The sequence below is a fragment of the Aedes albopictus genome, chromosome 3 (genome assembly GCF_035046485.1).
Source record: "Aedes albopictus strain Foshan chromosome 3, AalbF5, whole genome shotgun sequence".
NCBI classification, from domain to species: domain Eukaryota; kingdom Metazoa; phylum Arthropoda; class Insecta; order Diptera; family Culicidae; genus Aedes; species Aedes albopictus.
The window spans coordinates 326,542,796-326,558,866 of NC_085138.1; the positions used below are offsets into that span (position 1 = coordinate 326,542,796).

The 16,071-nt window shown below is 38.3% G+C and overlaps 1 protein-coding gene across 7 annotated transcripts in view; it reads left to right on the top strand.

The window, feature by feature from the left end:
* The first annotated feature begins 3,016 nt into the window (after nt 1–3,016).
* The window catches only part of LOC109426891 (heterogeneous nuclear ribonucleoprotein A3), a 37,764-nt gene continuing 24,709 nt past the window's right edge, over nt 3,017–16,071 (top strand). Inside the window, exons 1-2 of one of the 7 annotated variants that reach the window (XM_029865304.2) lie at nt 3,017–3,133; nt 10,510–10,692. In XM_029865304.2, coding sequence (XP_029721164.2) covers nt 10,663–10,692 — 30 coding nt within the window. In that variant the 5' untranslated portion in view covers nt 3,017–3,133; nt 10,510–10,662. Of the gene's footprint in view, nt 3,283–10,415; nt 10,693–16,071 lie in introns of those variants that run through there. The other 6 variants (XM_029865305.2, XM_029865307.2, XM_019702449.4 and 3 more) reach the window with 6 other exon arrangements.

A 16,071-nucleotide genomic window follows, 5' to 3' on the forward strand; every position in this document is an offset into this window, starting at 1 on the left:
AATCCCAAAAGTTTGACTTATGGTTGCCACCGCAATTCGTACATTTAAACTTTCTGGTATCTTTTCTTACCGGACAGTCTTCCTTGGCGTGGGAAGATCCTCCACAAATCATGCATTTAGCATCCATGTGGCAATGTTTCGTTCCGTGCCCCCAACCTTGACACTGAGTTGGGTTCTGGAAATTTCCCACAGGCTTACGAAAATGTTCCCATGTCACTTGGACAAGAAACATTTTCTTCGCCTTTTCCAAATATTTCAAGTTATTTAGATCACTTTTGTTGAAGTGAACTAAATAAAATTCTTGAGAGATACCCTGCCGAGGATTCTCAGAGCGGGTTCTCTTTTTCATTTTTATTACTTGGACTGGAGTGAATCCAAGTAATAAGTTGAGTTCAGTTTTGATCTCATCAGGTGATTTGTCATCACTAGACAGACCTTTTATTACGACCTTGAACAAGCGTGCAGACCTGTCGTCGTATGTGAAAAATTTGTGCTTCTTCTCAGTAAGCTAATTGAGAAGAAGATCCCGATCTTTCAGGATCTCTGGCAATACGCGGCAGTCTCCTTTCCTGGCAATTTGGAAGGAAACCTTGATTCCCCTTATGGAGTTCAAGATCTCCTGCCTAAAACCAGCAAATTCACAGACGCTGACCGCGATTGGCGGCACCCGTTGTTTTTTAGCAGAAATTGAAGTACCTGGGCTAGAGGCATCCTCAATTTGCTGTTCCGAAAAATTGTTCAGCGTTTCATAGGGATTACTCATTTCAACGAAATTTTCTTCCGAAACAATCGTTTTAGTAGAAGGAAGCGAAGAAACTGAAACTTCTCTTTTCCTTCCAACTTTGTCGCGTTTAGCGACAGTTTTGAAACCGACTTTTTTGGAAGGAAGCGGTGAATTCAAGGATTCACCCTTCCTTTTGTTCGATAATGCAACCATGATTTAATTAGAAGTGACCTTCCAGGAGTTTTTTTTTTCTCTAATCGGTGTCCAAGTAGGATTACCACCGTTTCACGGAATTTTACTTCCGTAAACGGGTCCAACGAATAATCGAAGGCACGGGTCCAGGCAAGGATCGAAAAGGAATCAGTAGGTATAAATTTAGCGCTGAAAAGTGCTATTGTAGGTAGTACTGATAAGTACTGTTGAATTGCTTTAGGTAGTAAAACTTCCTGCAGCAGAGAGAGCTTACGTCCGCACAGCACAAGAGTACGATGCGAACTGATTGTACCTTCGAGTTATTTTTTTTTTCATTTTTTTATTCTTCAATCACTTAACCTAATTTACAGCTCTATTGTCCACTAAGGCACTGCGTGAGCGATTCCAATTGGAAGCTGCACATACACTTTGTACAGCGCCTAAATGTATTCTATTTCTAATTGTACTACATCGAACTGATGGCCGTTGCGCTGCTTTCACTTTCTACCCTATTATGGTAGAATGATGAGCTCTAGGATGTTGATGTGTGGCTGCTGGTTGCTCCTGTTTCCCGTCCGATTGAGGGTCCATTATGGGTTACCGTACGCCGATGTCCAAGTATCCGGGTTCATTTGAGCTATGGACTCAGAAGATGGTCAGTGTCAGCTGCTCTCGGGGGAAAGAGCAACTGACGAAAGCCCCGGGGCTGGGATCCAACCCATGACCATCCGCTTATGAAGCAAACGTGTAGCCACTGCGCCACGGGCCCCGGCCACTTTCGAGGTCACTGAGGGTTCATTCAAATATTACGTAACGCTAAGGGGGAGGGAGGGGGTCTAACGCCGTGTTACGCTTCATACAAAATTTCGAAATCTCGCATACAAAATTTGTTACGTGGGGGAGGGAGGGGGTCTAAAATTGCCAAATTTTGCGTTACGTAATATTTGAATGAACCCTGATAGCAAAAGTCAAAACACCTGGCGTGTAAAAGAACGCCCGTAAAAAAAATGTCACGCATTGTGGAGTGAAGAGGAGTGGGGAGGTTTAGAAAAGTGTGACAACTCATATACAAATTTAAGAAGTTTTATATAAAAAGTGTTACACAGGAGAGGAGGGGGAATGTAAATTGTACAAAATTTTTGCGTGACGTAATTTATGGACGTTCTCATACAATGGGACGTTAATTATTTTTCGAACTGTGCACCTATAAGGTTTTGAAAAGGTTTTGATAGAATATTAATTATTTGAAGCACCGCTTGTTAATACAAGTCAAACAAGGTAGCGTAAGCATATTTTCAATTAGAAACGTGTTAAATTGTAATTTCCAGTGCACACTATGTAAGTATGTCCGCAACAGTGCAATGAGTGCAGGGTCATAGCATAATATTTGTACCAAGTTGGTCATATTTGATTTAGGGTATTGGTTCCCTTATTAAGCATGTGGCTCCCATTTTCATCCTACCAAACACAAAGGATTAAAGCTCTGTTTGTTTCGTTTCTTATTTTTGTTTTTTTTTTGTTGGAAGTGAGCACGCATGAAAGCAAAAAGAACGGAATCAATCGATGCCGTAATCGCTTGTTTTCGAATAGGATGAATATGGGAGCGTGAGATTACTGATGACGCTCATACCCTATATTCATATTCACATTGTTGAACTTCTTTATCAATTCTACACTGTGCTATGTTACGTATGCATTCGAACTAATCCCAACCGAATATTTGACATCGAACATCACAAAGCTCTCCGCACAGTAGTGCTTTCCCCGCATACCCTTCCCACTGACTAATGCAACAAACCGTGCTCACTGGAACTGTGAAAAGTCAAGGGAGGTGGGTGGCGGCTAGGGTCCCATCATAAGCCCATCAAACCGACCGTCAAATGCTCGTTCCGCTGAACCGAGAAGCTGCCAAAGTTGGCGCACTACTCTACCCAGCTAGAGAGCAAACACACACAATCCGCGAGGTTGACTCCGGCACGGCCCTATAGATCAAACAAAATGACGATGACGACGTCGTCGTTGACGAGATATAACAGCCAGCGCAGCGGATTGTGCTCGTTGCCTCTGGTGATGGGGTCGGTCGGGTGAGCGAGTACTTGAAAGATCGTGCCTTTTCATACCCAAAATGTGCGCGTTCCCCGAAAAGTCACTAGCCGCGATATAAATGCATTGTTTCTCGGTGGCGGTCGTTTATTTCCATCCGCGCGCCCGTCTTAAGTAGGTGGTCATAGTAGAAGTGCGAGTCTCGGCGCGTCTTTCTCTCGTGATTTCCGTTGTTTTATCGCATCGCCGGCGTCATCATTATTGTGTTTAAACATCCGCGAATTTTATATTTCTGTGTTCTCATCTGACGGTTACTTTTTTGTGTGTGTGCCTATCCGAAAGAAGTGCGCGTTTATCCAAGCTAATCGCATCCATTTCTTGGATTTGCTTGGCTACTTACGATTTTTTAATTCGCCGCGCTTTTTCCGCTGTTTTTATATCTTTACGTGAGGATCTTCAGACGCTGTGAACCCGAGCAGGAGGAAATGAACTTTGAAATGCTGTACCGTCCAACAGAAAAGAACTGGTGAAAAGTGAAAAATAACAAGTGTTGTAAATCCCTAAATGTTTTCTTCTATGGATGGACGAAAATACAATTGATATCTAAATCTGCAGATTAAAAGTGTTAGCAAACAAAGTTTTTCCTCCGATGCCTATGATGAATGTTTGTGCTACACATTAATGAACTGTACAGTTTTAAAAATGTTTTCTAGTCAATGCACATTTAGTATGAAGTGAATTGGAGCAAAAATGTGCAGTTCATTTTTAAATAACAACTCAGCTCTCTTTTTGGAAAAAAAATCGTATAAAACCTCCCGCTTGCAGAAATGATGCAAATATTATTAATTTTAATCTGTAAAGAAAATTGTTTTTAAAACCAGCTAACAAAAGTTTGTATAGGGTATGAGTGCCATAAGTAATCTCACGCTCTTAAATTCATCGTATTCGAAACAATCGGTTGATTGTTAAAACGACTTTTTTAATTGTTGAAAATTCAAAAAAAAAAAAACAAAACAAAGAAAGCTTTAATCCTTTGTTTTTCGTTCGATGAAAATGGGAGCCACATGCTTAATAAGGAAATCTTTACTTAAAAAAAATCAACATGCCCCAATCAATGAAGTGAGGGGTCCAGAATCAAAGGGGTGTAAGTGGCGATTTTGTCGATTTTGAGCTGAGCATATCAAAAAATTCTTCGGATTTCAAGCTTTCAGGAACTTTTCTAATAATATTTTTACGATGATTGAAAAAATACAATAAATCGTAGAAAATTGGGTCTATTTTGAAGCTCCATACATTTTGTATGGGATGAAAAATTGGTGAAAAACTTTAAACGTCATTTACTCGAAAGTGGGTTTTTGTCATTTACACCCCTTTTGCTTCTAACCCCCTCAAGTATGATAATAAAATTCCAAAATTTTAAAAGTCTTCGATTTGTTTCCTATTTAAGTGTTTCAAGTCTATAAATGAATGGTCTATGAAGCTTTCATGTTGATAAAGATATCATAGCAGTTTTTGAAATAGCATTTCAAACTTGTGCTTATTTGACTCAGTTCACATTTTCTTTTTCAGCACACAATGGAACACACTTAAGCATGGAGCCAAAACAATTTTGGTCATCTTGCAACAAGTTTCTTCAGATATTAGAATCCTTGTTTATTCTTGTGAATAATTCACTTAAAAGCGAAATAGATGCTGTTTCTGCTTCTTTCATGAGAAGACTGTGACCTTCAGAGGCAAATTTATAAAAAGCTTTGTTCTTCACTATAATTATGCTCTGGAAATTTTGGAGAATTTGTTTCATTTTATGCGATGTCTATTATTTATTGGTTTTTGTGTTAATCAAAATTTGGAAAAGGTGCATAAGCTACACCGGGGCAAATTGAAACAGGTGCAGCAAAAAATACCTGATGCCCTGATACCAATAAGTGATGAAAAGTTCCAAATTTAGTTTCAAAATTTCTGAAGAATTCCAAATATCCTAAGTTGAGATTCTACTGTCTAATGAAAAACAGTTTTCAGAAGTCGCAGTTCCATGTGATTTTTAATTGTTTTGAATAAAAATTGCTGTTGTGTGAGTTACTCGAGCAGCTGCCTCCATATAAAGTTAAAAATTGGTTCAAATTTAGACTTAAATGGTTGTTGAAAACTTCTCGAATTTTTCAATGAAATTTGGTGCAAACACAAACTTTTTTATTATTTTTCAAAAAGCTAATTCTCGTGACATGAACTTTCACCACAGCAAATTATTTCCACGTATTAAAAAAAATCGGTCAAACTTTCCGCTGCTTCAAACAGTTGCAATTTGGTTCAACTCATAATTACTTACCTTATTTACAAAAGGTGCTGTTACGGTGATCATGATAACTGTAAAACTAGTGGATCGTTTTCCAATCATTTTTTTAATCATTCATATTTTAAATCTCGAGATACTGAATGGTTTACTTTAACGAAAATTATTTTTTTCTCCTCGACAAAAAAAACCTGATAATGACAAAACTGTTGTTGTACATGGAAAAAGTTCAGTTTATATATGAAAAGTGAACCGCTCAGTACCTCGAAATTTGAAACACGAACAACTAAAAAAATGTTTGCAAATCGGTGAACTAGTTTTAAAGATATCGTATGTAAGGTATGTAAACCCTTTGACTAATGTTCACTGTTCAGTTTTTTGACTACTACATGTGATAGAAGAAAAGGCGAAAATGTGCATATACAAGACGTATCATTTCTGTTCTTCTATGAAATCTTCACAGTATACACTGCACAATGGTCCACGAAACAGATTTACGAGGAAAGATGCATTCAGCGCCTTCAAATGATTTTGTAGATTAATATGGTCTTCTACAAAGTTGTTTCTGAAAATAAGGAACTCTTTTCAATATACACTACCCGTCATAAGTACGGACTCACAAAAAGTATTGCAACAATATTGCATCACCCTGACTCACCTCGATATCTCTAAAACCAGAACACCTACAAAAATGCCGTACTCAGAAAAGTTGTTGCTTTTGGTCTTCTGAATAACTTACCTGAAGACAGCATCTTTGTAAGTCCTGAGATGGTTAGGATGGTTTACTTTTTCAGTTTCGATTTTTCATCAAAGTCGCCTTGTAGAGCATTTGAAGACGCGTCGTTTCGTGCGCTGAGATGGTCGTTATCTCTTTTGGTTCAAAAGATACAGGCATTTTTCTTAAAAAATCATAGTTTTTTTTAATGTGTTATGACGGGTTGGGGCAAACATAAAAATATCGTTTGCCCGCATTCAAAAGAAGAAATATGTTATACAGTAAAACCTCCATGAGTCGATATTGAAGGGACCATCGACTCAAGGAAATATCGAGAAGTGGAACAAAAATCCTTTGGGAAGCATTTTTATGGGGCCATCATAGTAACCCAGAAATTATTTTTCAGTATGGAAAAATTTACCTCCATGAGTCGATATCGAGTCAAGGAACATCGACTCATGGAGGTTCGACTGTAAAACATATAAAAAAAATAGAGGGGTGTTATTTTTGTAACTCAAGTGAAAAGTACTTGAAAAGTGCCAATTTTTTTTCTAGAAAATCATCAATATCTTTTGAACGGAATGACGTAGCAACATTTTCAGCGCATGAAAATGTTCGTTTTTTAAAGCTCTAAAAATGGTTCTTAGGCAACTTTGATGAGTAATTTGAAACAAAAAAAGATAAAGCGTTTAAACTGTTTTGACCCAGTTTTGAGCATTTTCCCATAGTTTTCATAGGGTGACGCTAGAACAAATCGTTTTATTGCTTTATCTTTTTTGTTTAAAATTTCCCGTCAAAGTCGCCTAAGTACCACTTTTAGAGCTTCCAAAAACGCGCCATATAGCCGAGGCGGTAAACGCACGGGTATTCAGCATGACCATGCTGAGGGTGACGGGTTCGATTCCCGGTCGGTCCAGGATCTTTTCGTAAAAGGAAATTTCCTTGACTTCCTTGGGCATAGAGTATCTTCGTGCGATATACACATGCAAAATGGTCATTGGCAGAGGAAGCTCTCAGTTAAAAACTGTGGAAGTGCTCATTGAACAGCTGAGAAGCAGGCTTTGTCCCAGTGAGGACGTTACGCCAAGAAGAGAGAAAGAGAGAGAGAAAAAAACGCGCATTTTTGTGCGCTGAGAATGTTGCTTAGTCATTCAGTTTAAAAGATATTGACGATTTTCTAGAAAAATAGGCACTTTCCAAGTATTTTTCACTTGAGTTACAAAAATAACACACCTATAATTTTTTGATATGTTTTATAATAACGTTTCTTCTTTTGAATGCGGGCAAAAGATATTTTTCATGTTTGCCCCAACCCATCATAAACCCTTTTTAAAAAACTATTTTTTTTAAAGAAAAACGCCTGCAACTTTTGAACCAAAAGAGATAACGACCATCTCAGCGCACGAAACGACACGTCTTCAAACGCTCAACAACTTTGATGAAAAATCGAAACTGAAAAAGTTGACGCCAGAAAATCGGTTTTCCTTGAACCACCCTTAGCTTATTCAGAAAAAATACCTCTAGATCGATCAATTTTAAAGCTACATTATAAGTGTCTACAACTTTTCCGAAGAATGTATATAGTTATTCTTGCAAATAAAAAAGTTTGGTTCCCAATTTCTTTGAAAATATGGACCACCCTAATTTTCATACACATTTTAAAGGGGGCCTTATTATTAAGAACAACTTTGTAGAAGACCATATTTGCCTAAAAACTCATTTGAAGGCGTTGAATGCATCTTTCCTCGTGAATCTGGTTCGTGGACCACTGTGCACTGGCACCCCTTTTTATGCACCTGGCTGGGGGTGCATAAATTTAAAATGTGCATAAATTAAAATGAGGAAACTTAGTTCACGAGAACAGATCTTTTGAGTGTTCCATGAAAAGATTTTCAGGGGCTCCCAGGTGAACTCTGGGGAGTTTCAAAGAGATGAGGTTTCAGGAGGTACCATAAGGTCTCTCGGGCTTTTCGGGGGGTGTCAGGCAAGGATGCCACATATACAGATTTTTCAGTAATCATGCAGATTTTTTCGCAGAATTCTGTATAAAAATATTACAGATTTTTTTAAATGATAGTGTAGCGAACCACTTGGGCAGCGGCCGGTATTTTGGGCACTCTTCGCTATAACTCAGTCAATTCCAAACCAATTGATTTGAAATTTTGTACACGGCTAGATACTATACGTCAATTGGCTCAGAATTGGCTGAGTTATAGCAGAAAAGTGTCCAAAATAGGACCCCTGCCGAGATGGTTCCACTTCCCTATCATACAGATTTTTTAGAAACTTACAGAATTTCATACAGATTTTCCGAGACATATTACAGATTTCATATAGATTTTTGGCAAAAACCGGTGATACAGATTGTTCAAATTTTTGAAAAGCGAAATACAGATTTCAATGTGGCAACACTGGTCTCAGGGTTGTTTCAGGGGGTTTCAGGGGCATGTTAGGAACTCTAAGGGGCAGGGATGCCATCTATACAGGTTTATCTGTATTATACAGACTATTCAGCATCAGTGCAGATTACGTTTTATATGAAATACAGATTTTTGAGCTTGAGGGGTTGTTATGTTTTTGTATGATATACACATTTTCCCTCCGAATTTTGTATGAAATACTAGATGGGATACATATTTTTGAAAAAAAAAAATTGGCATCCCTGCTCAGGGTGTACCATGTTTCCTTGAGGATGCTTCGAAACGTCTTCGTGATTTCCAGGGAAGTAATAGAGGGCCTCAAGGTTGTTTCAGGGGATTTTCGGGGGTTCCAGTAGATCCAAACAGCCCTTGAGACCCTCTTGAAACACCCCTGAGATCTCCTTGTACGCCCCTGAAACCGTATGGGTTTCCTTTAAAACGTCCCTAATCTCTTGACACCCTCTGAAACTTCCTGAAACGCTTCTGAGACGCATAGAAACGCCCCTGAGACCCTCTTGAACATTCTTAAAATCTCACGGTACTCTCTGAAATCCCCCGAGACCCCCTGAAACGCCCATAAGACGATCGTGATCTCCCTTGACACCTCTAAGAACTCTTGGTAACCACTGAAACCCCTTGAATCTCCCCAAAGATCTCCTGGTACCCCCTGAAATTCCCAGAAAATCTCCTGGGACCCCATGAGACTCCTTGAAGCACCTCTGAGACAATTGAAACTCCTCTGGGACGTCCTAAAACGCCACTGACAGCCCATCAGACCCCCTTGAAAGCCTCCGAAAACCCCCTGAAAGGTCCCTTAGACCTCTAGGTAACGCTCTGAAATCTGCTGAGACCACCTGTAAAACCTCTGAGATCTCCTAGTAACCCCCTCTGAAACCCAAAGCGACCCTCTAAAACCTCCTTGGGCTTCCGTGAACCCCTTAAAAGCCCCCTGGTCAGTGGCCACCGATGCACTAGTTACCAATACCATCATTACATTTTCTAATACACCATATTGGCTCTGAATAGCTCTTTATTTTTTTAGGCAGGGCATTTTTTTCACGGGTCGTTTTTTGCTATAACTCTGTAAATTTTGAACCAATCGACTTTTTTGTGCATGGATACTACTAGTCGTGCCTACATGTGTACAGAATTTCATGGAAATCTGATCTAAACTGACTGAGTTAAGGCAACAATCAGATCCGTACAAAAAAGAATCGAGTGTGTTTTCAGTAGAATATCATCAATATTTAAAAATCCCAACACCGGAGAGGAAAAAAACTAACTTTAGAAAGAGAAGCTGCATCATATTGTTCTGCCAATTGTAATCTAAATAGATATGAATATCTTTTTTTGAATTATGTTCCTTAGATTGTCTAAAACAACATATATTAAGTTAAACATTTCGGTTAACTATTCAACACACTCTGGTATGATAGTTTTTCTATAAATCTTTAAAACATGCAGAAAGTCACCATACAATTATTCTATGCGTTTTTTTCATATCTCGTGAAAATCTATTGCTTTTTTTTTGTTTTTATTAATGTGTATTTTAACTTATAGCTAATTCTACACTTAAAATCTATTGCTAAAATAAACCTTTAAGAAACTCAAGGTGTCGCAGCTATATGTAAATAATTCGCCTAAAACACCAGTCATTTCCTCCTGCTCGGAATCCCATTCACGGTGAGAAGAAGATCGGTGCTACCCAAACTAATTGCATACAATTCGTAACCAGCGAAGAACAAACAAGTGCGACCGTCGCCGCCGTTGCCGCCGCCGCGAGGCACTCAAGTGGAAAGAAAGTCGCTGCTGCAGGCACGGCAGCAGCAGAATAGGAAATTGTCTTCATTCGTCGTCGTCGTCATCATCTTCATTATTAGTTTCGTTTTTTGCAACAACCCAGAGTGCAGAGTGCGATCTTTCCCGTTTGGACATTCGTTTTTCTCATTTTTCTGATGCGAGTCGTAAATTTAAAAAACTGGAAAAGTGAATGCCAAATTTGGCATTGTTTGAACAGTAGTGTCATACCTTTCGCCCCGGGGGGTGGTGAAAGCGATGACTCTAGAAAAGTGAGAAGAATGCGTTGAAAAGTGCTTCAACAGTTTTCCCTTTCTTCGTCGTTTAGCGGTAACTGAGGGAAAAATAACAGTGTGCTTACGAAAGAATTCGCTAGAAGTATCACGAACAGCAAACCAACTGAACAAGAAGTGAAATTCCTAGAGAAAAACTTAGCGAAGAAGTTTTCCACAAACTTCATCCAGTTACGACAAGGAGTACAATGAATCTACAACTGAATCGAGCAATGAAGGTAAGGCAGCACGTCTCAAGTGTCAAGCAATCGGATTGTTGTTTGTGTGACAGTTAATTATTCGTTCCTTTTTGTTTCGGTGGAAGACATTCCCGGAAGTGTACCATTGCACAATACTCATTAAGAGGATGGGCAAATTTTAATTGGCCTATTTTTGGTGTAGCAGAAGGAAAAGAAGCAACTCATTCTGGATGAGTGCGTTGACAAAATTGGATGGATTGAAGTTCTGGTTGGGTAAACTTTTCAGTACACTGCCAATGCGTCAACTAAAAGGTTAGTACATTTTGTAGAGTGCCTGTACCAGTTATCACACTACCTAAAGAAAACTAGTTCTACAAAAATAAGAAGAAGACCGACGAATGTCATCGATATGTCAAACGATAGATTTGTTCTCATACTTAACAGGAAAAATATAAAATCTGAGCCAAACCCACTTTTACTATTTATTACGCCGTGTGCCAATGATATGAACCCTGTACCAGTTATGGACATATTTGTTAATTTCGGTTCCACTTCGCACTATTTACATGCATTCCTTATGAAATTTGCCATAACTGGTACACTATGGCGAAATAGGGTGCAAGGAAGCCGAAATTTTAAGGAAAATTATTTTGGTGGTTAATCTGGTTTACCTGATTAAAAAATCTGCTTTCTAATAATTTAATTCACGATTTCAGAATGGATGGTGATGGCTTGTTTAATTAGAAACTCTATTGCGGATTTTGCCCCGTAATAGACTCACACGCGAAAAATTTTGTCCCACCAAAATATTCTCCCACCGCTTTTCCCATAGATTGGGTTTTGTCACTGCTAACGAAAACAACATTGAACGCACGCTCTCGGTTGGTGCGATGAGTACATCACTGAAAATATATTTTGTTTCATTGTACGAAATCGCTCGTCATGTTTACAAATGCCATTCGTTGTTTTCTGCAACGAAAAGCTTCGTAATGTGCATGAGTTCTTTTCGTACAAAATTGCTCCGACACATTTATCTGTCTCTTTTTCTGTCGGAATGACATTAAACATGTTTAAAAAAAATACCACACGTTCGTCCACTTGGATATCACAGGCTTTGAATCACGTATCTTCTGATCGATACCTACCAGTGCTAACCACCCATCTGTGGACGCTTGTTGAATCCACCCGAAAACAACCAGAACGCTTTCCACTTTGGTTCTGTTTATAAATAACTTTTACTTTCAACCGAGAGCATGTTTCCTTTCCTCTTCTCGCACACGCACCGTCATATGCTCATGAAAACAGGTTGCTTTGTTTTCTCTGCGATCCAATCAATCGTCAGTGATGACTGCAAAACTTTGTTGCATTCTACGAAGCAAAATTATCTTTTTACACATGGTTAGTAAAAAACGTTTGACATTTGTATGTCTTGTTTTATTCTACACAGCTGGAGCTAAAATCTACGAATGAGTAAGTTGACCGCCTGTCGGATTCGTGATTTCATACATGATACTCAGTGCCGGATTTACAAATGTGGAGGCCCGGGGCCACAGTGTTGTGGGGGCCCCCAACATAGGTTTTTTTTTTCATTGTAGAAAAATCCAGAAAATTTGAAAAATTCTTCCAAAAATTAGGGTTGCTATTGGAGAAATTAATCTAGCTTATATAGCGTAACTAGAAAAAGGTAATCTAAGCATAACAGAGATCCAGATATGAAAATTTAGTCTGAAGACGATAGTAAAACAAATTTTATCAAGTAAATAACGCTTTATCCGAGAGTGATCATAGCATTAGATTCCATTGATCAAGTCGATTCATGAGAAAGTCCTTTAAGAAATTTATAAATAGATTTTAAAGGAGAAATTTTCGACAAATTTCAAATAAAATTTATATCGCTACATACATATCTTTGGGGCCGTTATTGCAAAAGCTCTAAATAGAATTTCTTGCGGAATCATTGATGAAATCCATAGAGTTGCTAACCAATTATCAGGTTTCTTTTTTGTGGAACTTATGTGGTCGACAGGGTACCCGGGTACCCAGCGCCCATTTGAAAAGCATGGTGTACAAAAAAGCAAAAAAAAATTGTCGGACACATAACGGTTAAGCATAATCATTTCCAACGCGTCTTCGAGAGGAGTTTCTGGTGAACGCGCAAAATAATTGTTAAGAACTCTTTGTGAAACTTCAAGAGGCAAAAAATCCATAGTGGTATTTTAAGCGGAAATTCTACTAAAAGCTGCTGAAGAAATTTCATCCGAAATCCATAATGAGTTCCTGGTGGAATTTATGTTTTATTTTGAATAAAATTATAAGTAAAATTTCGTAATTATCTTTGGTGGACGAATGTTTAGCCAATTTAAACAAAAAGTAGTTGTAAAACTTCAAATATTTCAGGATCTTTCAAGAATTTCTCCCCAAATATCTACTGCAATTTTCATAAGGAATCTATGGATTTGTTAAGAGTTCGCCTTAAATTACACATTCAAGCCAGGAAGAAAAAATCGTCATGAATTTAATCATATTAAAGAAAATCGGACCAGATCTTTGCAAAAAAAAATCCGCCTAAAATTCTTGCTAGTACTTTCAAAGAAATGTTTCAACAATTCTAGGAATCGATTTGAATAATTTATAAGTTTGGTAAGCGGAATCAAACCCTAAAACTCTGAGAATGTGTCTTGATTCTGATAGAAACACTTGGAAATATTCAAAGAACTATGTAGGAAATGTTTAAAAGCAATACCAATTATTTTCGACAGAAAATTACACGATTTTTCAGCAGACACTTTTTGACTGTCTATTCCACAGAGTTCAAGAATTCATCCAGAATTCAGGTGAAGATGATCATTCCGAACCATAAACATCTAAACAACTTTCAGAAGAAATTTGAAATTTTATAAAAAGGCAGATATATGCTTCTTTCTAATTTGAAGCACAATATTTCACACACATATCTTGAGAGTAGAAGTACTTGTGATAAAAATAAAATCATGATGTTTCTAGCACTACTTTTTTTTTCGCTCCCCATTTGAAGTTAGATTTTGTGGGGGCCCCTAAAATGTGGGGGCCCGGGGCCATGGCCCCCCTGGCCCCCCCTTAAATCCGGCTCTGATGATACTACTCCATTTGTATTGTTTCATTATGGTGGTACGAATGGACCGTACATTACTCAAATTGCTTTCAATTTACGAAAACTAGTTTTACGAAAGATATTCGTTGAGGTTTAACGAAAGAATATTCTGAGTGTGGTTCGTTCAGCTGCTAACTGTCATGCAAACTGTCGTGTGAGTATTTATTTTTTCTCTTCGAAGATTTGCTCGAAAGTCTATAAATGAATAAAGAATGCAATACTAATAGGCAACAATTTTGCAGATATTATCGCACCGCCATCTATCATAATGAATTGTCAACAGCGATGCGATGTTTTCCCATGCAGTTTTGTTGCAGGGCGATGTTTTCTGAATGTACATTGGCTGCATTCTGCAGCAACTGACAGTTCTTTGACGTCTGCCAGTTTTTTTTAAACTTAAACGTTCATTTTAGGCTCATGTGCCAACAAGCATAACGGAGCTGAATTCAGTTAATTTTTTTACAGTTTTATGTTTTTGACTTAAAAACTATGTTAGTTTTGGGAAACCGCAAAACTCGCAGTTTGGCCGAGGTTAGGGGGGCACAAAAATATGTGGGGAAAGGATAGGGTAATGGAGGCTTTTCGTTCACACATGACAGCAAGGTGTGGCGTATTGCTGCTGGTCAAACGTACACACCAAATTTTGTTTACTGGTATTCAGCAAACTTTGCTGATTTTTGTTGTGCTGATTTCATTCAGCAATGCGAATTTACTGAATATCAGCAATTATTTTTCAACTTGCTGAATCATCCAGCAATTTTGACAGTTGATCAGCAACGTTGTGCTGAAATTCAGCAAAAAAATTGCTGAAATTCAGCAATTTAATTTGCTGATTTTTTTTGTGCTGGAAGCGTTTCAAAAAATTTGGTGTGTAGATTGAACAAACAACCTGTAACGATACAAACAAACGATTTTCGAAGGGACACGAGGTGGACAAGCGGAGCAACAAGACTGGGGTATCAAACGAAGACTTCAGCTTGTTTCATGAAGTCGTACACAAGCTTCATGTACTCAAGATCTAGTTTACCCAACACATCGATACTGTCTTCCTTTTTTGGTTTCCCTGTGCATCCCTCAGCATAAATCGGATCTGGCAATACCGTATTTGGGGCATTCGCACATAACCTGGTTGATATATTGATAGCCTGTGCCAAAGCTACACACTCAGAATATTCTTTCGTTAAACCTCAACGAATATCTTTCGTAAAACTAGTTTTCGTAAATTGAAAACAATTTGAGTATAATGTACGGTCCATTCGTACCACCATAATGAAACAATACAAAAGGAGTAGTATCATGTACGAAATCACGAATCCGACAGGCGGTCAACTTACTCATTCGTAGATTTTAGCTCCAGCTGTGTAGAATAAAACAAGACATACAAATGTCAAACGTTTTTTACTAACCATGTGTAAAAAGATAATTTTGCTTCGTAGAATGCAACAAAGTTTTGCAGTCATCACTGACGATTGATTGGATCGCAGAGAAAACAAAGCAACCTGTTTTCATGAGCATATGACGGTGCGTGTGCGAGAAGAGGAAAGGAAACATGCTCTCGGTTGAAAGTAAAAGTTATTTATAAACAGAACCAAAGTGGAAAGCGTTCTGGTTGTTTTCGGGTGGTTTCAACAAGCGTCCACAGATGGGTGGTTAGCACTGGTAGGTATCGATCAGAAGATACGTGATTCAAAGCCTGTGATATCCAAGTGGACGAACGTGTGGTATTTTTTTTAAACATGTTTAATGTCATTCCGACAGAAAAAAAAGACAGATAAATGTGTCGGAGCAATTTTGTACGAAAAGAACTCATGCACATTACGAAGCTTTTCGTTGCAGAAAACAACGAATGGCATTTGTAAACATGACGAGCGATTTCGTACAATGAAACAAAATATATTTTCAGTGCAGCAATTGCTATCTGTGAGCCCTATTCAATAGAAATGCGAGCCCAGACAGTAATGATTGGACATAAGTCGACACATTATCTTGATAAAATCTCGACCCATGTCCAACCCCTTGAACCACGCCGTCTTCGATATCTGTGGGAGAATTGAATGTAGCCACCTGCCCATTTCCCCTGCATCCCATTTTTGTTGCCAACTGACCAAGGCATGCTGACGAGCAATCGAAAAAAAAATCATTAAAGGCGATATGACGGTCATAAATATCGCCTGCATCAGTCAGTTGTTGCGGTTATCGAATTTCATTCGGTAACTGAAACGTAAACATGTTATCAAATGTCTACTGTACTTGTTCCTTAACGAGTAAGATATAATTGGTACAAAAAT